Source organism: Heterodontus francisci, chromosome 37, assembly GCF_036365525.1.
Source record: "Heterodontus francisci isolate sHetFra1 chromosome 37, sHetFra1.hap1, whole genome shotgun sequence".
Classification (NCBI taxonomy): Eukaryota; Metazoa; Chordata; class Chondrichthyes; order Heterodontiformes; family Heterodontidae; genus Heterodontus; species Heterodontus francisci.
The window spans coordinates 12,216,700-12,243,186 of record NC_090407.1 but is presented as its reverse complement, the minus strand read 5'-3'; the positions used below and the strand labels follow the sequence as shown (position 1 = coordinate 12,243,186).

General features: G+C 42.7%; 1 protein-coding gene across 3 annotated transcripts in view; it reads right to left on the bottom strand.

The window, feature by feature from the left end:
- Positions 1-2,847: 2,847 nt before the first annotated feature.
- acot7 (acyl-CoA thioesterase 7) overlaps positions 2,848-26,487 on the bottom strand; it is a 262,472-nt gene continuing 238,832 nt past the window's right edge. For all 3 annotated transcript variants that reach the window (XM_068017117.1, XM_068017118.1, XM_068017119.1), the window contains one exon: positions 2,848-3,207. In XM_068017117.1, the coding sequence (XP_067873218.1) occupies positions 3,109-3,207 (99 nt within the window). In that variant the 3' untranslated portion in view covers positions 2,848-3,108. The remainder of the gene's footprint in view (positions 3,208-26,487) is intronic.

Sequence of the window (26,487 nt, the reverse complement as noted above, 5' to 3'; positions counted from 1 at the left end):
GTCAACTGAATAATCATCAAACTTTGTTGGAAAAAAGTTAATTGCCATAGAATTTGCTGCTTTTGATGGATGTCTAGGGCATGTATGTTACACTGTATTTGTGACAAAAAATAGAAATTATTTCTTGCTAGGCTTATATAGGCAATCTATATATTTATGTAATAAGTTAGATTAAGACGGAGGGCGTTCCTTTGTAAAATATAAAATGGATGACAAGAGATGCCCTATGATCAAGGATTAATCAAGATAAAAGCCTATGATCTGGTACTGTCTGGGGACTATACGTCTAAAATCCAAATGAAGATTACACTTAAAAAGTGCTGTGGTCATTCTAATACGGCACCTCAGCACTGCATTGCAGATATTTAGCTACACTGTATATATTTTTAATGCACACTTCAGCTCTCTATAATGGCCCTGTAATATTTCAATTTTAGAGAAATTTTAAAAGTGTGCGTTATTGTGTCAAAATAGTACAGATATTTTGATATTTGATTTAATGAAGATTGATTGTCAAGCCTAACTTGGAAAAAAGAGTCCTTAAAACACAAACGTGCCTGTAGTTCATTAAGCAATCTTAGTGCTTTAAACAAAAGCCGGTATTATGTATACTCATGAGGGGAAATCTCAAGGAACCAAAATACATTGTTGCAGCAGAGTTTATTGAACTGCTCCTGTTGTTACATACAGAAGACCTGTTAGACAGAAGCAGAGAGAACGAAGACTTCTTTAAAAGGGCATCTCCGTGTCTTGTACATATGACAATACTGTGCTTTTAAGGGGAGATTTTCCTGGGTCTGTGCACTGGACAGTCTAAGTGCAGTGAGTAGCAGAGAATTGGCCAGGTTGGAACACACTGGTAAAGGAAGCCACCCGATTCTCCTCTATCAACATAAACAGAGCACAGTTGGGTGGCTACCTTTACAGGTGTGTGGCCCTGCTGCTCATTTTCCACTATTCACTGCACCCAGGAGATCCAATCGTGCCAGCAACACTCAAGAGAAATCTCCCCTATAGAATCGCCTAGTTCCTGATATCTCTATATACTATTTAATAGGTAATAAATACAGTAATAGCTTTAGTCTTTCCCTCACAACATCTTTACCACCACCAAAAGCTGATTATCTGGTAATTTATTCACCTGTTATTTGTGGGACTTTGCTGTGCGCAAATTGGTTGCTACATTTGCCTATAGTGAACTTAATAAGGTAAAAATAATATATAAATGTAAGTTCTTTCTTTCTTTGCATCAGCCTGGTTCCAAGTGTAATGTTTCCATACATGAATAAACTGAAGATATAGTAGGAACCCTATTCCCATATATAGAGTTATTGCAAGAATCAGGTAATTGTTAACCCTGTACCATCCCACTTAATATGATCACAAAGGGTGCGGCTCGCTAACTGTGACTTTGGCCTAATCACTGAAAGGAGCATGGTGGTCAACTGCTTAAACTCTGACACTCATGTTCATTTCACAAGGTGAATTCCTGCTCCCAGCAGGAAAGACAGAAAGAAAGAACTTGGATTTATATAGCATTTTTCACAACCTTAGGAAGGAATGCAGGCAGGTTATTTTGTCTGTAACAATAAATGACTCTTTTCAGCGTACATTTTATAAGCAGTCAATCCAGTTCAGTTATAGGATCACATTCCATTTTTCAAAATTAAGTGGACAATCAGTAATTGCGCACATTTCTTTGAATTGAAAAACTCTTGGATTCAATGTAAATGCAATGTAACAATTTCAAGCTGAGTTGTAGATTTGCCATAACTGAACGTTAATATACTGTTTCCAGCACTGTTCAGTCAGCTGGTTCCTGATATTCTCTGGAAGAGAGCCCTGGGATATTTTATGTTCACCTGAGACAGCAGACAGGTCATCGGTTTAACATCTCATCTGAAAGATTGCACCTCTGACAGTGTAGCACTCCCTCAGTAATGCACTGAACTGCCATTCTGGATTATGTGCTCAAGTCTCTGGCATGGAGCTTGAACCCTCAACCTTGTGACTCAGAGGTGAGAGTGTTACCCACTTAGCCATAGCTGTAAAATGGATATAACAAGATTCAATCTCTACCTCCTGGATTTGTGACTCAGTACTGCACTACCAGCGAGTTCATCCACTGGGTCATCACACTGATGAATGGAAGCAATTCTCTTAGCCTTAGTCAAATCTCGCAACGTTCAATCCTCTGATAAATTGGAGATCGATGGTCTGGCAGCGTCCAGTGCAGTAATAAACGGGAAGCCTATTCTCCAAGCTAACAGCATGTTGAAGATGTGGAGGTGCATTTCCTGGGATTAATTTGCTGCCTTTTCTATCAGTGTATCTTATACAAAGCAGAATGTGTTGCCATCTTAAGGCAATTAATACACTGCATGGATATGTACAACAGAATAAGCATCAGCTCTTAGTCCCTGGGAGCGGTCTGTGAGTTTCTCCTATGGGTAACTGAACCACAGAGACCAGGAACATTTTTTAAATTTTCCTTAATCTGGACCCCAATGGAGCAGGAGTACTTCTTCTGCCTCCGCAGCTATGCTACGGACCGTTACCAGCCCTCACTCCCTTCCCCACTTGCCTCCTGATTGCCCATCTTCACTCCCTCTCACGACCTATCTGTGGTTTGCTTCTGGTGCCGCAGGAGTACAACATTCATCCTTGTTTCACCTGCATGCTGCCCAGGGAAGTGCTACTCGTCAGTCTAATTAAAATGAGGCCCAAGGTCCAGTATTGATTGGGCCTCAGGCCTACTTGTTTTGGCCTAGGGCTCATGTTTCCCAGCCAGAAGTCACCGTTTTTAGAAGGTGAAGGGCATGGAAAAAAACTGTCAGAGCAAAAGAGGAAATAAATACCAAGTCTTCTCATAAGCCAAAGCCTGGCAGCATTTATTTCTGTAACGACATATTTTCAATAATATAATACCTGCAAACACAAACATCTCAATGGAATGCATAGTTTTGCTTAAATAGAATACTATCTAGGTTTCAAATAGTACACAATAGTGCTTTGGTTAACATTTAAGACTTAAACATTTTCAAGTAATACAGTGCTGAGTGTGAATTGTTTCTCATTAGCTGCCTTGGGCTATTGATAGATTGGGCGTCATTGGCCTTTCTGTCCTTGAACCATCCTTTTGGCTTTGGTGTGCAAGTATCTGTTTCTTCCTTCTTCAAAACGCCTCTTTTCATCTTCCGTTTCAATCTGTTAATTAAAAAAAACTGATGATATTAGTTGATTATTTTAGTCAGGCATGAGGGAGGGGCTGGGTGTACTGTTCGATCTGTGGCACATGGTAACATTTGTTTTAACAGGCTTGAGGAGGCAGTGATAATCACATAGGATAGAAATGCAGCCTTGTTCTTTAATTAAGAAACATGCTGTGCATTGTTAACATCTTTTGGCATAGATGATGAGTTTAATAACACAATTTCCTGAAACTGCCTTGGGAGAGAAAACAATGCTAATTAGCACCATCATACAGTATATCTGTTCTTATAAAGCAGCAAATCACTGATTTACCATGAGCAATGCCACAGGAGATCTGCATGTGTCCGTACTGATGAGTTGGACACACTTCAAGGTTCAGCCAATGCTGTTACTTAGACAAAGTGTCAGCTTGGCTTTTTTGACGGGTACTCTGACCTCTAATCCAGAAGGCTATGTGTTTAAGCCCAACTTCAAGCACACGATCATATAATCCAAGCTGAAACTTCAGTGCAGTACCCACAGAGTGCTGCATTGTTGGAGCTGCTGCCTTTGGAATGAGGTATTAAACCAAGGTCACCAGTTTGTTAGGGCCCTTTGAATAGAAGCTGAGAATTTGTTCCGGTGTCATTCATCTTTCACCTGCTGCTATCAAGACATACCATGAACGACACCATGGGAGATCCACTAGCTGGTTACCAACTTTGATCTAATAGCAGACGAGATTAATTAAAGGCACGATTGCATGTTGCTGCCACCATTGGAATTTTTAACTATTGAAAAGGTTTTCAAAGCAAAAATGCTGCACTGAACATTTATCTTTAATTCTTATCCAATTGCAACAATTAGTTTGTAATTGTACAGTAGGTTGTAAGTAAGGGCACTGGTTTGATTAAAAGACTCAAGATGCACTCTGTTTCTGTTTATAATTCCAAGCTACTGCACTCTCCTGTATCTACTGTTCTTTAAATTTAATTAGGATTTGGTATTGCCAGGTATGGCTTGACCCACGATCTTCACAGAATCACAGAATAATACAGTGCAGAAGAGGCCCTTCAGCCCATCGAGTCTGCACCAATGCATTAAAGACACCTGACCTGTCTACCTAATCCCATTTGCCAGCACTTGGCCCATAGCCTTGAATGTTATGAATTGCCAAGTGCTCATCCAGGTACTTTTTAAAGGATGTGAGGCAACCTACCTCTACCACCCTCCCAGGCAGGGCATTCCAGACTGTCACCACCCTCTGGGTAAAAAAGTTCTTCCTCAAATCCCCCTTAAACCTCCCGCCCCTCACCTTAAACTTGTGACCCCTCGTAACTGACCCTTCAACTAAGGGGAACAGCTGCTCCCTATCCACCCTGTCCCTGCCCCTCATAATTTTGTACACGTCGATCAGATCACCCCTCAGTCTTCTCTGCTCCAGTGAAAACAACCCAAGCCTATTCAACCTCTCTTCATAGCTTAAATGTTCCATCACAGGCAACATCCTGGTGAATCGCCTCTGCACCCCCTCCAGTGCAATCACATCCTTCCTATAATGTGGCGACCAGAATTGCACACAGTACTCCAGCTGTGGCCTTACCAAAGTTCTGTACAACTCCAACATGACCACCCTGCTTTTGTAATCTATGCCTCGATTGATAAAGGCAAGTGTCCCATATGCCTTTTTCACCACCCTATTAACCTGCCCTTCTGCCTTCAGAGATCTATGGTCAAACACGTCAAGGTCCCTTTGTTCCTCGGAACTTCCCAGTGTCAGGCCATTCATTGAATACTTCCATCTCACATTACTCCTTCCAAAGTGTATCATCTCACACTTTTCAGCGTTAAATTCCATCTGCCACTTTTCTGCCCATTTGACCATCCCGTCAATATCTTCCTGTAACCCAAGACACTCCACCTCACTGTTAACCACTCGGCCAATCTTTGTGTCATCCGCGAACTTACTGATCCTACCCCCCACATAGTCATCTATGTCATTTATCTAAGTGACAAACAATAGGGAACCAGCACAGATCCCTGTGGTATGCCACTGGACACTGGCTTCCAGCCACTAAAACAGCCGTCTGTCATCACTCTCTGTCTCCTACAGCTAAGCCAATTTTGAATCCACCTTATCAAGTTACCTTGTATCCCATGTGCATTTGCTTTCTTGATAAGTCTCCCATGTGGGACCTTGTCAAAGGCTTTGCTGAAATCCATGTAAACTACATCAACTGCACTACCCTCATCTACACACTTGGTCACATGCTCAAAAAATTCAATCAAATTTGTTAGGCATGACCTCCCTCTGACAAAGCCATGTTGACTATTCCGAATCAAATTTTGCCTCTCCAAGGATCTTGTCCCTTTAATTGAGCTGGCTGTCCCTCACAACCACTAATGATCATCGCTCCTGTGAGGTTGCAGGCTTGAGCATGATGCTGCATGGTAGTTATATCAGTCAGTATGAACGTGATGAGTTTTGACAGTTAATTGCCAGGCTGGCCCCATGAACCCCTCATGAAGAACATTGCAGACATGGAACAATGGCTACAGCACCTCTCACGGAGTACACAGCGCCACCGATGAAGGTGACTACAGTAAACGTTACAACCTGTCATCTGTACCGCTCATGTCAGCCAAACCAAAGAAATCCAGGCTCGAATCCAGGATGTCTCACGGTAACTTTATAGTACGCAGCTAGCTCGCTTAGCAGAGTTGAAAAGCAGGACTTCTTCTGCTCACTGTGTCCCAAATACACTTACCAACAGAAGTCACTGAACAGTGATCAGAAGCCGAAACCCTGGTTAATTTCTTAAGAACAATAAGGAAGTCACGTACTGCTTGGCAAGTAAGAATCTAATTGAGGTAGAGGTGCAAAGGGATTCAGGTGCAGATACACAAATCACCAAAAGTAGGAATGCAGATCAATAAAGCCATAGAAAAAGCAATCAAAGCACTGGGGTTCATTTCTTGAGGGACAGAACTGAAAAGCAGAGAGGTAATGCTAAACCCTTATAGCACCTTGGTCAGATCACACATCAAGCATGATGCACAATTCTGGTATAAAAAGAATTTAGGGGCACTGCAGAAGGTGCAAAAAAAGATTTACAAGGATGATCCCAGAACTGAGAGGTTATACCATCAGGAAAGATTGAACAGGCTGGGGCTGTTTTTTCTAGAAAGAAGGCAGCTGAGGGGTGACATGATAGAGGTTTTTTTAAGATTATAAAAATATTTGATAGGGTAGTTGTAGAAAAGATGTTCCACAAAGATGAGGAGTCCAAAACTACGGCTCATCAGTATAAGATAATAAATTCAATAGCAAATTCAGGAGAAACTTGTTTATTCAGAGAGTGGTTACAATGTGAAACTCGCTACCAAAGGGAGTAGTTGAGGCGAATAACATAGATAGATTTAAGGGGAAGCTGGATAATACATGAGGGAAAAGGGAAAAGAAAGCTAATGTTGATTGCGTTATATAAAGAGGGGTGGGAGGAGGGTCGTGTGGAGCATAAACCCTGACATGGATCAGGTGGTCTACATGGCCTATTTCTGTGTTGTACATTCTACATGATATTCCCTTCTCTAGCCAAGAATATCGAGACCAAAGCTAGTACCCCTGCTGCTAATCCCAGCTGAGCTGAGCTAACCCTGCATAAATTCAGCAGAATGGTTCTTGGGATGGGGGATTTTAGATACAAGGTTAGGTTGGAAAGGATGGGATTGTTCTCCCTGAAGCAAAGGAGATTGAGGGGATATTTTGTAGAGGTGTACAAGATTATGACTAGCTTAGATAAATTAGACAAGGAAAAATGGTTTCCATTAATTGATGGTACAAGGACTAGGGGACACATATTGAAGGTTTTGGGCAAGAGATGCAGGAGGAATGTGAGGGAGAACTTTTTTACACAGCGGGTGGTAATGACCTGGAACTCGCTGCCCACGAGGCTGGTGGAAGTGGAGACAATCAATGAAATAAACTTACAGGACTACAGGGATCGAGCAGGGGAGTGGGACTGACTGGACTGCTCTGCAGAGAGGCAGCATGGACTCGATGGGCCAAATGGCATCCGTCTATGCTGTAAATGACTCTATGACTTGGTCTGTATGGCTCAAAACTACACTGGGCAGTGCATGTACCCACTAATTTGGGGAAGCTAAACTTTAATGACTAACAATGATAGGAAGAACTTACAACCTAAAGAATGGCAGTAGCAGTGCGCAAGGAAGTTGCAAAAGATACTTTTACAATGTGAATGTGTTAGCACTCGAATTTATTGCTTTAGAAAGTGACTGTAAAATAGATACACATCCTCCTGTGCTGCAATTCTCTCTCAATGCCAGTCAAAATGTACTGCACTTGACACATTTTTTTCTAGCATAATGGAATGAATTTTGAGTGTCATTCCAACAGCATTACTCAACCATGTATTTGTCACTGAACATAATGGAGGTGTAGATGGTGTCAAGGTCAAGAGACTCTTAACCACACAATCACAGAATCAACTGGTGCAGGGACAGAAAAAACTATTAAACATTATTAGTGATATCCACTGAGCCATGAGTTAAACAACTGAGGCTAACACCTGGGTAATACTTAAATAACTAGCACAGCAAAGGACCACTTGTGCAGTTTCTGGTTTAGAATTATAGCAGCAATGTTGAAAACTCTGACATTCACTCAGTCAAGCCACCTGTTATTTCTCCCTCTCACTGCATAATCCAACCCATCATCGCTTCTCTGCCTTCTGATTTGAATCACTCTTGCAATAACGCACAGTTGTCCTTTGCCCCTCTCTCAGCATTCTCCAAAGACCCACTGAGGCACCTGTCACTCCCTCTTTATGAACAGCAATCCGAACTGCCACACTGCCCTCTCTTATTAACCTCCCCTCCAGCGCACCCACTGGGTCTAATACTAATAGGTATTGGCTGTGGCTTATTTGTTCGCACTTTTGCCTCTGAATCACAAGGTTCTGGGTTTAAGTTCCACTCCAGGGCTTGAGCACAAAATTCAAGGCTGACACTCCAGCCGTACTGAGGGAGTGCTGCACTGTCAGAGGTGCCGTCTTTTGGATGAGATGTTAAACCGAGGCCCCATCTCGCATGGCACTATTTCGAAGAAGACTGGGGAATTATGCCCGGGCCAATATTTATCCCTCAATCAACATTACAAAAACAGATTATTTTGGTCATTATTACATTGCTGTTTGTGGAGCTTGCAGGGTGCAAATTGGCTTCCATGTTTTCAACAGTGACTACACTTCAAAGTACTTCATTGGCTGTAAAGCACTTTGAAACATCCAGTGGTTGTGAAAGGCACTATATAAATGCAAGTCTTTTATAATACTGCCAGCTCCTACAAAAAATCCACACACCACTGCCCCTAGATTTTTTCTTCACTACAAACTGTCTCCTTAACTCCTCTCTCCTTTACCTTCAACAAGTGCAAAGAGTTCATGAACTTCTTTGTCACTAAAATTGAGACAATCAATTCAACTGCTTCTCTTGCTCCCTCCCTTCCCCCCGATACCCACACTTTCAAAGCCAAATCTCCCCCCATCCCGATCCTCCCCTACCCTAGCCCCGAATCTTATTTTTTCTCTAGTTTCTTTCCCTCATGCACTCTCTCAGCTCATTTTGTCCATAAGACCACCTCTTGCTCTGTTTACCAACTAAACTGCTGACCACCAAGTTCCCTCCCTAGCCCCATGCTACCTGATATTGTAAACTGTTCTCTTGCTAATGCACTGCCCCGCTCCGTTTCAAATCAACTATCATCACCACCGTCCTCGAAAACCCACTCTCGACGCTTCTGGCCTTGTCACTGCCACCCCATCTTTAACCTCCCTTTCCTCTCCAAACTATGTTGGTGCCCCCAAAATCCATGTCCATTTTCCCCAGAGCTCCACATTTGAATCTCTCCATTAAGAATGGTACCCCTGCTGCAGGAATGAAACAGACTGAATCAAAGTCACTAACATCCTCTGTGAGTGTGACCATGATATGCTATCCTTTCTCAGATCTTTCTACAGATTTTCACATGGTCAGCCTACACTGTCCTCATCAAACCTGCTTTCACCCTGTTCTTGGGGCCATACCACCAGTCACCTACAGCCCTTGCTCTGGAATTTACTCCCTACTTAAAACCTACCTCTGACCAAGCTTTAGTCAACCCTCCTAAGATGCCTTTGGCTCAGCAGCCATTAACATTGATCACAGGCCTTGGGACTTTGTCTCTGCTAATGGCACCATATTTTTCTCATCAGTTTCTATTTAATGCTTGTCTCCATTTATATTTTTAAAGTCCCATGTAGCATGTTTTAAACCAGTTTAGGCCAGTGCACCAAACTACAAGATTTCAAGAGAATTGCAACATTATTTTGAATCTGCAAGATTTTTACTTGCATTTCCATTTTACTGGCACAATTCTGATGAGTTTGCTGCGTTGTCCAAACTCAGAAATGAAAAGCTAATTATTCCAAGTGTCTTGTGCTCGAGGTGCTACAGAAAAAAAAACACAGGCCTAATTAACAAGTAGCAAGTTACCAGAAATTAATTACATGCAGCTGTCACGTTTTCAAACGCCTTCAGATAGAATCATGACAGTGCACCTGTCCAGGTACTTCCAAAAAAGTCACACTGTTTCAGTAAAATCATGAAAATGACACAATGTACTTAATGAGGTATTCTATATATTTACACAACTATCATTATATGTCACAGAACTGTGAGTGAATGTGGATTGAATCACATAACAACTGTATGAAATTTCACAGAATTATAGGAACTACAGCATCAGCAGAGGACAATCAGATTATTACACTTTGCTATTGCTAGTTCACCATTGAAGTGATTCGCTGTAATCCCATTTCCCGGTTTCCTTTTATACTCTTTTCAAACACTTATCAAATTCCCTTTTAAATGATGAATCTGTATCTCCATGGCCACTTGTCCTGAAGCACTCATAGAACATCGGAACATACACTCAGTGTATGAATAACCCGCTGTGAAAGAAAAATGCTTCTAACTTCCACCTTCTGATATTAATGATGATTCAGGAACCACTGGTTGCCAACTCCAAAACCTTTAGAGGTTGAAAGCCTCCCTATGATTCCACCCTCCCCTCCCCCCAACCAATCTTCCTTTTTCCACAGAATAATGGCTGAATTTTGGAAGCTTTTCTTCACAATTGCTTGGTATTATTCGAGTAAATTTAGATCTACATTTAATAACTAATAATAAAAGGCAGCATAAATACAGGACTTCTGCAATCAGCACGATTCATATCAGATGACTGGATGACCTGTCAACTTGTAAATAATGAAGTCACCAGTGACATAGTGCCATGAGTGGGATAATGTATGGCTTTCGTGTCATGTTTTCAGTTTCCACAGCATCAGAGAAGCCATCAATATATAAAAGGACATGCGTTCATGACAAAATGTTTGGCAAACTGTTTTGTTTTGGGAGGAGGAAGAGCTAATCGCCATTATCACTATGGTGATATCATGTGCAAATATGTGCTTGGACAACATTTGTGGCGGCACGGGGGAGAAGAATCACTCTAATCAGTGGACACAGTGACACTGCACATCGCTCAGGAAGATTCCTTCTGGTTTGTTTAATAATACCGACAGAGAAAATCTTCCTGTAGTTCATTTACATTCCCGCCACAAGTAGATAGATAACCGAGCAGCTCAACACATGCTTTGTATTTGTAACAAACACAAAGAAAGATTTTGCAGGACACAATTTCATGAAAGCATTGACCCACTGAACATGATTAATGGGAAACAGGATGACATAGTATACCTTATCTGAGAAAGGGAACAGTTCTACCTCTGTCTGAAACTCAAATCCATACCAAACGCTCAAATGCAAATCCACAATCAAAAACACGCCGGAGCAAAAACTGAAAATCACCACACGTCGGATCATCTGTCCTTTGTTTCACAGGTGACTTTCTTCATCTCTTTTCTTCCACAGTGAAATGAAAAGAAAATTCTGTTGTTGTTGCTTAACCAACAAATATTAATTACATTAATATTCATGAAATTAAGTCATTAACATTTCTTCTTAACCTTTTATCCTTCATTTCTGTAGTAGAAAATAGGCATGTGCTGCTGGAGGAGTTATACTAAAGAAAAATAGAAACCTATCAACATAAGCTTTAGGAGATAACAAGCAGGTTTGCCCGTTTACTAATACTGGCACTAAAAAGTCGACATGAGCAATAGGATGAAAACTCTATGTTTGCTGCATTTATATAGCATCTTTAACACAGAAAATATCCCAAAGTGCTTCTCAGAGGAGAGACAGAACATAAGAATCTGGGGAGATGACAAAAAGCATAGTTGTGGAATCAGGATTCGAGAAGGATTTTGAAGGTAGAAAGACAGGCAGCAAGGCAGAGAGGTTTTGAGAAAAGAGTTGAGTAGAACCCAGACAGTTCAGTGCTGATGGTGAAACAGAAGGAGGAGTCAGAAGAACCAAGGGCATGTGCTGTGATATAAGGTGAGGAGTTAGCAGAGGTAGGATGAGATAGGACCAGAAAGATATTTGTAAATGAGGATGAAGAGTTTGGATGCAGAGAACCAGTGGAGATTGGGAAGGATACGATGATATGCGAGTGGTACTTAGTGCAGGGCAGATTAATAGCTGTGCTGCTTTTAATGAGCTAGGAGCGTATACAGCTGGTGTTTGAAGAAGTCAATCCTGAAGGAAAGAAAAGCATGGATAATGCATTCAGTGGTACTGGAGGCGAAATAAAGGTGGAGGCAGGCAGTATCATGGAAGTAGAAATAAGCAGTCTTACTGAGGATAGGATAGGATTTGAAACTCAGCTCAGGACAGAATAGAACACCAAGGCCAAGCACAGTTGGATCAGCCTGAAGATGGGTGGACTCAGAGGGTAAGGCTATGGAGGATGGCATTAACTAAGGGAGCAATATATACCTGGCACAGGCATTGCAGCAGAAAGATCTCCACTTCAAGGAAGCCAATGAAAATGAGAAGCACTTGCTTTGTGCTGAATTCTCCTTTACATATCTTGAACTACAAAGGCAAATGAAAAGGAGCAATGGACTGTATAAAAGCTACAGCAGATGCGGCACACACTTCAGAGGAATCGGCTGCACTCCAGAATAAAAATAAAACATTTGATCTATTTTTCTCATGGCACCTGTGTTTAATATGAAAGAGAGAAATGCAGCGAGTGACTTCTCCTAATTGTGTAACAAGGTTCTATTAATATGGATGTCACCTTGTTTATGCCACTTATGTTATCTTCAATGGCTGCACTGAGATGATAAACAAAGGAGAAACGGAACTGAATTTATCAGAAAGGTGTTAATTTGTGTTGGGCTGCAGTTCCATAGCAGGTAGTTGTCCTCCTGTACCTCAGCCATTCTTCCTATATGAGCCGCCACAGCAATGTGATGCCACAGTGTGAGCACAATCCAGACAGCCGGACCTGCGTACACGGGCACTTTTCACGAAAGATCACTAGATCGTGATCAGGAGCTGGAACGCTGCTGATTTTTCCCTTCCTTGTCTCGTGGAAGCTCAGACCAATGGTGGGGCCTATATTGCTACAACAGATGAGATCAATTAAAATAGTGCAATCTAGCAAATGAACCTGGGTCCTTTTGGTCAGTATGCCATAATACTTCACGAGATATTTGCATCCTTTTTATTTCCAGATGCCGGTCCAAAGAGGTTCATCTCTGTTGCCTTGGTAGTTTCAGGAGAGCAGTATAATACCAACTTCCCTTTGTCATACTCCCCGCTTGTATTTCCAATTTGGGGGCAAGTATACAGCAGTGTAAAACTGCTTAAAGATGAAGGAGTAGTTACAACAATTTCTTACCGCAGGCATCACCAGAGTGATATTTACTCCACCACCCTCCATTCTGCCTTTTGGGAATTTGACGAGTGCAGACATGGTGTCAACAACTATTATATGACAAGGCCTCCATGTGTCATTGACAGATTAAAAGTAAAATAGCCACAGCCACAATTCACCTCAGGATTGAGGCAAGCAAGCTGGTGCAATACATCATTTCTTACATCCCATTAAAATTGTAATATGAAAGAGACTGCTATCTTATATTACTTTTTTTGTAGTTTCTTTAACATATTAAAAATCGGTGCCTGCTAGAATTCAATTATTGTGATATCCACATTTCTCAGCAGATGAGTTTTAATGTGTACTCAAGGCTATAATTTACATGCATTTACTCTGCTCTCTTGCTCCTCTCTGCCTCACTGAGCACTCAGCTCCAAAGTCCTCTGTAATAATGCATTTCCACCTCTGCAATTCAGCTGCCCCCGACAGTGGAAGGATAGTACGTTAAATAGAAGAAAGTCACACTGGTGCAGTGGGTGATCCTCCCCTGGGGTTGGAGCCCAAGCACAGTGTTGGGACAGAAATCTACCGGAGCTTTACTCTGCGACAAACCATGCTATGTGTGTTCTGGGGTTGCTTGGTCCTGATACTGGTTGCCTGAAACAGAAACTGTGCCTATCCCAAGCAATGACGTTCCTCACTTGGATAAGCACAAAAACTGAGACAAAAGCTCAGACATTAACCCAGCCCAAGCAATGCGGGTAAGGGGTTAAAATGGCTGCCGGGCAGACGCTGTAATATTCCCGGGCCATCTCCCCAATCATTTCGTACTAACAGCTTACATTTATGTAGCATCTTTAACATAGTAAAACACCCCAAGAAGCTTCATAGACATAATTTAACTCCAAGCCACATAAGCAGATATTATGACAAGTGCCCAAAAGCTTGGTCAAAAAGGTAGGTTTTAAGGACCGTCTTAAAGGAGAGAGAGGTAGAGAGGTGGAGGGGGTTAGGGATGGAATTTCAGAGTTAAGGGCCTAGGCAGCTGAAGGCATGGTGGAGTGAAGGAAATCAAGAAAGCATAAGAGACCAGAATTAGAGGACGCAAAGGTGTCAGAGGGTTGTAGGGCTATGTGAAAGTTGTGGACTAATGACATCATTGGCAGCGTGGTACTGGGGGCCAAACCTGACTACGATACCCAGCGGCAATCAGAGTATGAGGCCGGGAGAGGCCAAGTTTAATATTCAAAATTACCTTTTTGTTAGCCGGGAGGAGCAGGACTGATTCTGCAAGAGGTCCTTGGGCCTCCCTAACCCCTGCCTTCCATCTCCTTACCAGCGCTGGCATCGCCTGTGGAAAACCCCTTCATGAACTTCATGCTGGGAGACCAATCCTTACGTCCGCCCAATCGTCTGCCTCCCATCTTAAGTTCTGTTCCCGCCTGCCAGTCCTGATGTCAACCCTGCCGGTTTTGGGCAGGAGACAGTACGGGAGGTAAAATGACCAAGAACTCAGGCTGACGTCCTGCCCACCCTCAAGTGAAATTGACCTTAGAATAATTGACCATCCTGCTTAAAGCCAACAAAAAAATGATTTCCTTTTAACCAATTTACTAATAAACATTCTTATAATTAAACTTGTTTCATTTAGAAGCAGGTACACCGAGTTGCAATTTCCTACAATCTGATTGGTGTCTAACCCTAGAGCTTTCCTACACTTTAGCAGTTAATGATCTTCAAATCTTTGAACTGGAGCTTAGCAATGACATTGATCACACGGGTTTTGACAATAACTGGCCCTGTAACAACAGATGGTCCTTATACAACACGTCAGTTAGTAATTCAGATGGGGCCCTTCAGCAAGCTGGTGCTAATGTATTCATCAAGTAAAATAGCTTGATCAGAGAAACAGACACATCACACTGTCGTTAGACTTGTTGAAAGGGACACTACCACAAACTGGGCATTACAGATATGATGAATAGCCACAATTTAATGGAAAGAATTCATGACTGGATCAGATATGCACTGACTCCAATTAATAGCTTGTACAAACCATCTCATCAACATACCTCATTGGTTACTAAACACATGGTTACAAGCGCTCAACTCTCTCCTAAACAATGTCACAATGAACACACCGAAAGATTTCGCAAAAAAGATTTACTGAGAAGGTACAACCATCTGGAAATATTGAACAGGCTCTTTAAAAAAACAGAAGGCTGAAAGGTGACCTGATCAAGGTCTTCAAAATTATGAAGGAGTTGGATAGGCTGGACGGGGTTGGATGGGCGGGACGGGGTTGGATGGGCGGGACGGGGTTGGATGGGCGGGACGGGGTTGGATGGGCGGGACGGGGTTGGATGGGCGGGACGGGGTTGGATGGGCTGGACGGGGTTGGATGGGCTGGACGGGGTTGGATGGGCTGGACGGGGTTGGATGGGCTGGACGGGGTTGGATGGGCTGGACGGGGTTGGATGGGCTGGACGGGGTTGGATGGGCTGGACGGGGTTGGATGGGCTGGACGGGGTTGGATGGGCTGGACGGGGTTGGATGGGCTGGACGGGGTTGGATGGGCTGGACGGGGTTGGATGGGCTGGACGGGGTTGGATAGGCTGGACGGGGTTGGATAGGCTGGACGGGGTTGGATAGGCTGGACGGGGTTGGATAGGCTGGACGGGGTTGGATAGGCTGGACGGGGTTGGATAGGCTGGACGGGGTTGGATAGGCTGGACGGGGTTGGATAGGCTGGACGGGGTTGGATAGGCTGGACGGGGTTGGATAGGCTGGATGGAGTTGTTTCCACCTGTCGGTGAATCCAAAACAAGAGGCCATAAATAGATCTTTTCTCAGAGAAGGTGAAACTTGCTACTACATGGAATAACTGAGGTTAATAGCATACTTGTATTTAAGGAAAAACTAGATAAGTACATTAGGGAGAAAGGAATAGAAGGATATATTGATAGGGTGGGATGAAGTCGGGTGGGAGAAAATTCACGTGGAGCACAAGCACTAGCATAGATTTGTTGGGCCAAATGGCCTGTTTCTGTGCTGCAAATTCTATGTAATATCATGGAATTTTTAACATGCTAATTAACATTATTAAGTAATTCTACTATCAAGGGTCCAGAGGGTCAGCATAACAGGTTGAAACTATTAGTCAAGTTTTTTACTTCTACAATCAGGAGTTCCTCATAAGCACATCAGTTTTGAGTATGCTGTTAAAGATTACTACATAGAATGTACAGAACAGAAACAGACCTTACGGCCAACTGGTCCATGATCCACATGAGCCGCCCCCTCTTCATCTAACCCTGTTAGTGTCACATTCTCGATTCCTTTCTCTCTTGTGTTTATCTAGCTTCCCATTAAAAGGATCTATGCCATTCACCTCAACTACTCCTAATGGTAGCGAGTAGCTTTCAACTAGAGTATTCCAGTTCTGTCACATTACCATGAATATCCTGTAGTTTGCTCTGGGCACGATTCCCTTACATTATCAAGCTGCAGCGCAAGATGGATGGAATACAGCCTGAGAACAGCACCTGCGCAATTCAGAACTTTCCTTATTCATTTGTTAGCATATTGAATAAAAGAATTTGAACCTACAACTATGGAAATCTCCTTCTTGTTCCAGCTGAATGAGGCTACACAGTGCAAGAGGAGTCTGTAAAGAAGTCTGCTGTTTATTCACCCAGCCTTCTGGCTAACTGACAAAGAACAATCTTATATTTATATAGCATCTCTCACATTTTCAGAATGTCCAAGTGTTCCAAACTATTTTTGAAATGAAGTTACTTGTTATGTGGGCGAGTGCAACAGTCAATTTAAGCACTGCACAGTCCCTGAATAGCAAATAAATGAATTAATTACCAGATAAACTGCTTTTTGCAGTGTGGTGGAGGCAGGTTCAATCGAGGCATTCAAGAGGGAACTGGATTATTATCTGAAAAGGAAGAATGTGCAGGGCTGTGGGGGAGAAGGCAGGGGATGGGCACTAGATGAATTGCTCCTTCAGATAGCCAGCACAGACACAATGGGCCAAATGGCCTCCTTCTGTGCTGTAACCAGTCTCTGATTCTATGATTAGTGATTGAGGAAGAAATATTGACTTGAAAACTGGGAGAAATCACCAAATAGTGCCATGTACAGCCAGACGATGCTTTGGTTTAGTGTATCATCTGAAAGACAGATCCCATCATGCAGCACTCAACTGCCAGCCTAGATTATGTGCTTAAATTCATAGTGGCATTTGAATCTACAATGTTCTGATTAGGAAGCAAGAGGGTTATCAACTAAGCCAAGGTGAATTCAAGGCAACAGTTTGCAGTTTGCTTACCCACTTTCATAGCTATGGGGTCCTTGCTTCCTCAGACCTTTCTTTTGTTCTTCCCAAGGTTCAATTATATTATCCCCCACTCTCTTCCTGCTCCCTGCATCCTAAACTGATTGAAATTAAATTAAGACTCTGATTCCCTTTCTAACTCATTCATTCTAAGGTCTTCAGGAACTACAGAACTTCCTAACTTGCCCGATCTTTCCTGCCTTCTGCAATCTTCCAACTTTTAAAACTCAAGGTTGGTCTCATCTAATTATTGCTCCATTTACCTCACAGGCTCTTCACAACCTTGGTGCTATCCTGCATTCTGGACCATGGCACTTCTCCTAGGTTTCTCAGTTAAAATGAAAATTACTTAAGGAGAGATGAATGTGTAAGGCTGGGTCATGCTTGCCCTTTGCACTCAAAGTCACTGACCCTCAGCTTTGTGATGGAATCTGAATCCCAATTGCCTGAACTTACAGCAGGAGGATATTTCATCGAGGTCAAAGTCTTTTTGTGAAGACAGAATCAATATGACAGTTTTGAAGATGCAATGAACAGGAGTTGAATAGAACTCAAGTGTAATTCTACATGTTAATAGGTAATGCTCAGTCTGATTCTGTGCTTCAAGCACTTTCAGCCGCAATGATTTAAGTACAGCTTTGAAATTGACCTTATTCTCTATGCCTGAGAGGCATTTCATGAATTTTTCATGAGTAACAGCGCTCAAGTGCCATTCCGCATGCCCCAAAATAGCATCAGAGATGTTATTTATATCGTGTTATTATTTGCACAGGGAAAAAATAGCACCTACAGATCTATGCCAGGATATTCATATTGGTTAGCCAACACAAAATCAATACAATGATTGCTCCTGTGTGTGTGTCGCATGGCAACATGTTTTCATCTAACCAGTTGGAAACTACTTTCTGTTACATATTTTCATCTTTTTTTCTAGTTTATAGCCAATGCTTCAAAGCTGCTCACACGTTCACAAAATTGAGCAGTTTACTCTGGGACTTGCAACAGGAAAAAATAAGAGGTGCAAATTAAAAATGGCCTTTTAAGGGGCAATTGTTGCTGTCAGCTACAGGTTCAAAGGTGAACTCTGCAAAGTGCACACCATAAGGGGGCCACACCGACACACCAAACTAGGACACACCAAAACAGGCCACACTGACACCAAAATAGGACACACCAACACACCAAAACAGGACACACCAACACACCAAAACAGGACACCAAAACAGGACACACCGACACAGGCCACACCGACACCAAAACAGGACACACCGACACCAAAACAGGCCACATCGACACACCAAAACAAGCCACATTGACACACCAAAACAGGCCACACTGACACCAAAACAGGACACACCAACACACCAAAACAAGACACACCAAAACAAGACACACCAAAACAGGCCACACCGACACGAAAACAGGCCACACCGACACACCAAAACAGGACACACCGACACACCAAAACAGGACACACCGACACACCAAAACAAGACACACCAAAACAGGCCACACCGACACACCAAAACAGGACACACCGACACACCAAAACAGGACACACCAAAACAGGCCACACCGACACACCAAAACAGGCCACACCGACACACCAAAACAGGCTACACCGACACACCAAAACAGGCCACACTGACACCAAAACAGGACACACCAACACACCAAAACAGGACACACCAAAACAGGCCACACCAACACCAAAACAGGACACACCAAAACAGGACGCACCGACACCAAAACAGACCACACCGACACCAAAACAGGCCACACCGACAGCAAAACAGGCCACACCGACAGCAAAACAGGACACACCGACACACCAAAACAGGACACACCGACACCAAAACAGGACACACCGACACACCAAAACAGACCACACCGACACCAAAACAGGACACACCGACAGCAAAACAGGACACACCGACACACCAAAACAGGACACACCGACACCAAAACCGGACACACCGACACACCAAAACAGGACACACCGACACACCAAAACAGGACACACCGACACCAAAACAGGACACACCGACACACCAAAACAAGACACACTGACACACCAAAACAAGACACACTGACACACCAAAACAAGACACACCGACACACCAAAACAAGACACACCGACACACCAAAACAAGACACACCAAAATAGGACACACCAAAACAGGACACATCGACACACCAAAACAGGACACATTGACACACCAAAACAGGACACATTGACACACCAAAACAAGACACACCAAAATAGGACACACCAAAACAGGACACATCGACACACCAAAACAGGACACATTGACACACCAAAACAGGACACATTGACACACCAAAACAGGACACACCAAAACAGGACACACTGACACCAAAACAGGCCACACCGACACACCAAAACAGGCCACACCGACACACCAAAACAGGCCACACCGACAGCAAAACAAATCACACCGACACACCAAAACAGGCCACACTGACACACCAAAACAGGTCACACCGACACACCAAAACAGGTCACACCGACACACCAAAACAGAATACAAAGCCAACCTAAAACAAGACAAGATGCACATGCTCCCCACAGCTGACTCCAAAACACAGATACCCATACTAAAACAGGACACAGTGACACATCCAATACTCAACCACAGAAAAGGATAGATCAACACACCCCAAAACAGGGTATAGGGCACTCCCTACAACTGACAGGATACACCAACATACCTCACACTTTTACTAAAATCAGGCACTTGATAACTGATATTTGATTATGACAGGATGGCCAATTCTGAGAAACATTTAGAATGAAACAAATTTCAACAGATAGCATCCTTTGTGCATAAGCCTGTGAATATAAAGTGAAGAATTAATCAAATATATTTCAGAATCTGTGTTCTAAATGATACTTGCAACAACAATGTAATATGTGAGTCTATGTTAGTCGTCCTTTTGATGGTAACCTTTACTACGTCGAATTTACAGCATGGAAGCAGACCATTTGACACAATTGGTCCATACGAGCCTCCTCCTACCCTAATTCATCTAACCCTATCAGCATATCCTACTATTTCTTTCTTCCTCATGTGTTTATCTAGCTTCCCTTTAAATGTATCCATGCTATTCGCCTGAACTATTCCTTGTGGTTGTGAGTTCCACATTCTAAAGACTCTCTGGGTAAAGAAGTTTCTCCTGAATTATTTATTGGATTTATGGGTGGCTATCTTATATTTATGGCTCCTAGTTTTGGACTTCCACATGAGCAGCTAGTGAGCTAGTCCCCGTACCTCCAAATTTTCTTTCTTCTAGCTTCAGCTGAGTCGCCATTCTTCCAGTGTGGGCTCAGACAGTGAACATCGCAGACTAGTTAAATGTTTTTACTTGTGTCTAAATTCCCTGTGCATTTTCCAGCAGGAATGATTGTATAATGATTGGGAGAGGGCTGCATCCCACATCCCCTAGCCCTGACATTGGGCCATAGGGCCCCAATTATCAACTGGCTCTGCACAGTCTGCTGACTGAAGATAGGCTTGAGGTGTGGCTGAATTGCTCAATGATTTAATTCACCAAGACATCAAGGTTATGACAATGAACTTTTCTGTTATTAACTATTAACAGCTTAATCAATTATTGTGCTGTTAATTGACTGTAGATGGTGACTTTTTATAATGGACATAAATCCATATTTTTATAGATCAAGTGGACCAATTATCTGATCCCAATTATTTAAAAATTTCAGTGAACTGGATGCTTCATACAAGTTAATTGGTGCAGGCGAGTGATCAGGGTTGTTACCTGACACAGTAACAGACACCATGATAAAATGGCAGACCGGGCAGCTGAATTCAATTCTTTGAAGCAACATTAAAATTCTGATAAATAATCTATGCACGCTCAGCAACTAAGTGCCTTGGATTGCCTATTAATGTGACTTTATTGTGGATTGTCACATTCTGGTGTGCATCCTGGCAGGTGCAATCTGCTATAACAACAATATATGATAAATTAGGATCTTATCAGCACAATTAGATTACAAGGATGAGTTATTATTTCAACTTCACAGCAGCTGATTTGACATAAAACCAAGATTATGTCAGATTGGACAATTCTTGTTGGAATTTCTTGCAGGGCTATGAAGAAAGAGTGTGAGAATGGGACTAATTGGGTAGCTCTTTGAAAGAGGTGGTACAGGTAGGATGGACTGAATGGCCTCCTTCTGTGCTGTATAATTCTATGAACTTCAGGTTTCTGTGTTAAAAACATGTATAGATTCCCCTGATGGCTCATCTGGTAGGTACACTCCATCATGGTATTGAGGATTCCAGCAGGCTAAGGTGCTACAACTGGTCCTGTATTCCCTGTAATCCTGGCGTGAGGAGGAGAACCGTCAGCCAAGGTTTTTGCTCTTAATCACACCCAGTGTACTCTCCTAGGAAATACATATATATGGACACTGAATGAGGAAATAGTTGAGCTCAGGTGTGATGCCCCTAGTGTCAACCAGCCTGGATGTGACACTGCAGCAATGTGTCAGTGATTCAGCACCTTTGGAACAAATTCTGGAATACAGTCTGCAGTTGCACATTGAATGACTGAGGCTTAAGCCTGATTATTTATGGGGTGGGTTATGAGGATGGTAGGCGGGAGAAGAGTTTTGGACAGGAACCCAGAAGTCTGGGTTTCCCCACACGTGGTGAAATTTTAATTCCTCAGTGTGCATCATATGGCCCTGACAGGTTCCCTGCCTGGAAGTCAGCCTGATTGACCCATTTGGCTTCTAACCAGGCAGGGCGTACTCTGGAGCAGGCCACAGGAATAGGTAAGTCCAATCCATGACCCCTGGGCGGGGGAGGGGAGGTGTCTGGGATTCAATCCGGGGGATTCTGATGTCTGATCTCGGGGAGGGAGGCAGAGCCCATGCTCCTCCTGGCCCACAAGCAGTGCTGTAAAAACAATTCCCTTCTCCGTGAAGCTATCCTTATCTCCCTGGAGCTGCCGGGTTTTCCTAGCCCTGGGAAACTTGGTCGCCCACAGCAAAACCTGCAAAGCAGGTTAAATCAGAGGCTGCCAGCCTCATTAACATATTCAAAATGCCAACTCGCCTCCTGGGAGCAGGTTGGCTACCCACTTCTTTCCCCTCCCCTGTAAAACCAGGAAGTCAGTGGGTTGGAGCCGGCTTCCTGATCCGCTCTGAATTTTTCCCAATTTAACCCTCCAGGTGCATCCCCATGTTAACATTGCCCCTTAAGTGTTGCCAACCCTCCAGGATTGGCCTGGAATCTCCAGGAATTGAAGGTTAATCTTCTGAATACTGCTATGGGCAACCCTAGTTAAAAATCATTGGGGCATTAAAAAAACTGTGTGTTTTATTTTCTTTGAACACTTCTCTTTTACAGTTAAATTATTGGAGATGGAAAAATGGCTGTTTTATTGACAGGCAAGAATCATCCAACTGCCTAACAAAAAGACTGGTCTCTAACTGGAGCGAGAAGGTAGATGTAGCAAGGATGGATGTGTTGGGCAACCAATGGTGGCAGCAGGGCAGCTGGAGGCAGAAGGTCTCCAAGAATATGTTCAACCAGAGTTGGTGACCCTACTGAGACTACCTGATAACCCTCAAAAATCTGAACAGTTTATTGACTTCAGTTTATTTACTGACAGATGCGACTGCTTGAAAATACCCTCTGGACTGCATTAACATCGAAACGTGGAGATTCAGCAATTTCGTAGCACATTGTACGGTCGTGACAGACAGTGACAGCCTGCGAGGGCCCAGGATCAATACACAGGGCTTGAAAGGCAGTAATGTTCAGACTTACATCAATGATGTGGTGGGAGAATTCCTAATTTTGGAAGGCCATAACTAAAGTTATGTTTTTTTATTTGACTGTTAAAATTGTATTTTCCCACCTAGCAGTGCCTTGTATCTTAGCCAAATAATGCAGCCGACTATGGCTTTCTTTCCCACTGTGATTTCATAGTGATTGTGGTGTTGCTCACATTATCTCTACATACAGCTAGCTAAAAGCATTGCTATCACTACTGCAACTGATACAGATCAGGATTACTCCAACAGAGAGATCATGAGGCCTCAGGGCGGTAGATTTCCTTCCGAGTTTGTTTTTTGAGTCCAGACCTGGCACTGCAAAGGCAGCACAAGCCTGAACCGAGATGCCTGAAGATCCCCAGGAATTGATCCTCGGGCCTCAGCCACATAGTCAGGACTGACTGGAGCACCACCAAAGACAGCTCACCCGACAGGAAAATAAAATTTGGGCCTTCAACATCGCCAGTAGCAGCCTTCAGGTAAGTCCCAGGAAAGAGGGGTGGAGCGGGCAATGGGGCTGGAGGTGTGGGGCGGGGTGGAGCAAGATTGGGGAGTGATCACTTTGCCTGTAGAATTGGGTGTGGGGGAGCACTCCTACTCCTCCTGGCTCCTCAAGATGGTTTCCATTTGAAAACACTTTCCTTTAATTGGCGGCCCTGAGGCTGCTGTAGTATCCTGAACTGGGCCCCATACCTGTTTCATTCATCGTACACATCGTTCAGCAAAGGGTCCTTCAAGTGTTGTTAGGCCACTCATTTACATGACCAAGGTCTAACCCCTGTTATACACAGCTGTATACAGAGTGGTTGAAAAACTGTATAGACCTGTGCAGAAACTCAGGAGCGATTGAGAAACTATACTGACCTGTACAGATACTAGGGAGCTGCCCAGGATGCATTAGCACAGGTACAGATGGTCACTGATGTCTATCTGGCACTGCACAGACATGACCGTACAATTCTTTAACAGATCTTTAAACAATAATCAACAACTGCAAAAGAAGTACTGGAGTACTGAGTTGCACACTTAAAAAGTAAGTCCAAGGGCATTAAATCAGTTCGTTGAAGAATGGCTCATTTCCTGGCAATCCCACTCCTCTTTGTGATGCTTCAGTCACAAATCAAGTATGCTGCTTGGTTGTGCTGATTCATGGGAGATCTTACATTCTGGGTTATGCTAATGAGTTTGCAGGAGAACTTGAATGTAACTTCACCTTGGTAAAACTGGCGCAGTGTTCAGTGCATTCTAGGTGCATTTTAGACCTGCGCCCCTAACTCTGCACCAGCACATTTGAGAACCTGCATTCGGGGAAGCTTTTCAATTCTGAAATGTGACAAAAAATGCATTCAAAGAAACAGAAAATACAATGCAAAGTCTCAGTGAGAATAAATGTAATTTTCACTTAAACGGTATTCAAAATTCCGAGTACAAAGGGCCATGAAAATTACACTGAAGCATAATAACATCTAAATGTTTAACATGTTTGTATAAAACTCCTTTGTTGGCTCTTTTATGGGAGGCTTTAAGCTGTTTAAAATAAATGGATTAACCTCTCTAAAATAGCAGACAAAGATTTGTCAAATGTACACTCTTATCCCACATGGTAATTTCCAGTGCAAGGAGGATCTACTGCTGACTCTTAACTACAATTCACAATGTTTTGCAAACTATGAAAAAAATTAATTACAACCCTTCATTCTTTATCAGTGAATGCCACATTGGTTTTACAAGAGAGGGAGTATTACAAGACAAACGCAGAGCTCAGCTAATGATTTCCTGAATGAAGGTTTTGTCAAAACCTTTGCAAAAGTCCTTAATGTAAGTTTGGGGTAAAGCAGGAGACTCAAGTATATAACTTTTTCTTCAAATTGATTTTTGAAATTAAAGGTTGACATTCTTTATTTATTCTGTATCTCGTTTGTGAAGGTGACCGAGGACAGAGCTGGGGAATGTAATGGTCCCTTAGTTTGCCATTTGTGAAAGCATTGAACAGGACATCATACAGAAAGCAGACTCAAAGTAAGCTTCTTTCTCAGAACAATGCCCGCTTCTGCATTGGTGTGACACCTCCATTTCTCACAGCTGCTATCTTTGTGTTGCTAAACTGTTCAATTAGTGTCAACAAGAAATCTTATGCCTCAAACTCTAATCTGCAGAACTGTAGAGACTTCCCAAATCCATTTTGTTAACAAATCAATACCCTTGGGTTGCTGCCATCATGATAACTCTTTCTGATGTACCTTCATCAGTTGCCATATCTCAGGGGACACTGCATTTGACCGGGTTCCTCTTAGCCAAATTTTCAATAACCTGCCTCCCGAATGGCTAATAAAATAGGGGCAATCTGAGAACAAAATTTAATGATGTAGGACCCAGCTCCATGATGGATTGTAGGGAATATAGGAAAACCAGTATGCTTATCACTCCAAACCAAGAAGATATCAGCTAAAGTGTAAAACAATACAATACAGAAAAATGATATTGCAACAGTTAAAATAGAGAATGGAGAAGGAGAAGAGAAAACAGGCAATAAAGAAGTAACAGTTTTGGAACTACTTTATTTAAAATATTTTAATACAATAATCCTACTGTAAATATAGGTATTATTGACATATAGCAGTATCAATTTTGTAGAATAACTGCCACGGCAGATTTTTTTAAGTGGCCTACTCAGAGGATACAGAATACCATGGGGCTTCCAGTAATCTCAGTGTCAAAGGCCTTAGAAACACAAGAATATTTAATCCAGTCTCAACATGTTGGATTTGAATCCTGTTCTCACAGCTGAAAATAGGGAATTATTGAATATATTTCACAGTGTGCAATTTCTATGCCATTACTCCAGTTATAGGGTATATGCCAATAAATGCGACAATGGAATGAATAATGGGCAGGAAACTGACTTGAACACAGTAGTTGAGTACACAACATTTTCAATTGGGAAGGCTGAATTGGCATCACAGTGGTGCAGAGACAATTAAAATATAAGACAACAGAGCGTATTAAAACATCTGTACATTACCCAGCCCAATTGATCTGGCTATAGAGTATATGACTGAGAAGCACTATGTTACAATGGAGGTGGATGTTAGCACTTTAAACACAAGTCACAATATTGCTGACTCATGATTATATCCTTCAGCCTCACTGTGTTGAAATGAAGATTCATTACCAGTATTTCCTTCTCAGACTCGTTCTTTGCCATGACCTTAAAATATCCTCAACTCTCTCAATCTTCCCTCCCTCCTAGAATGTACAATA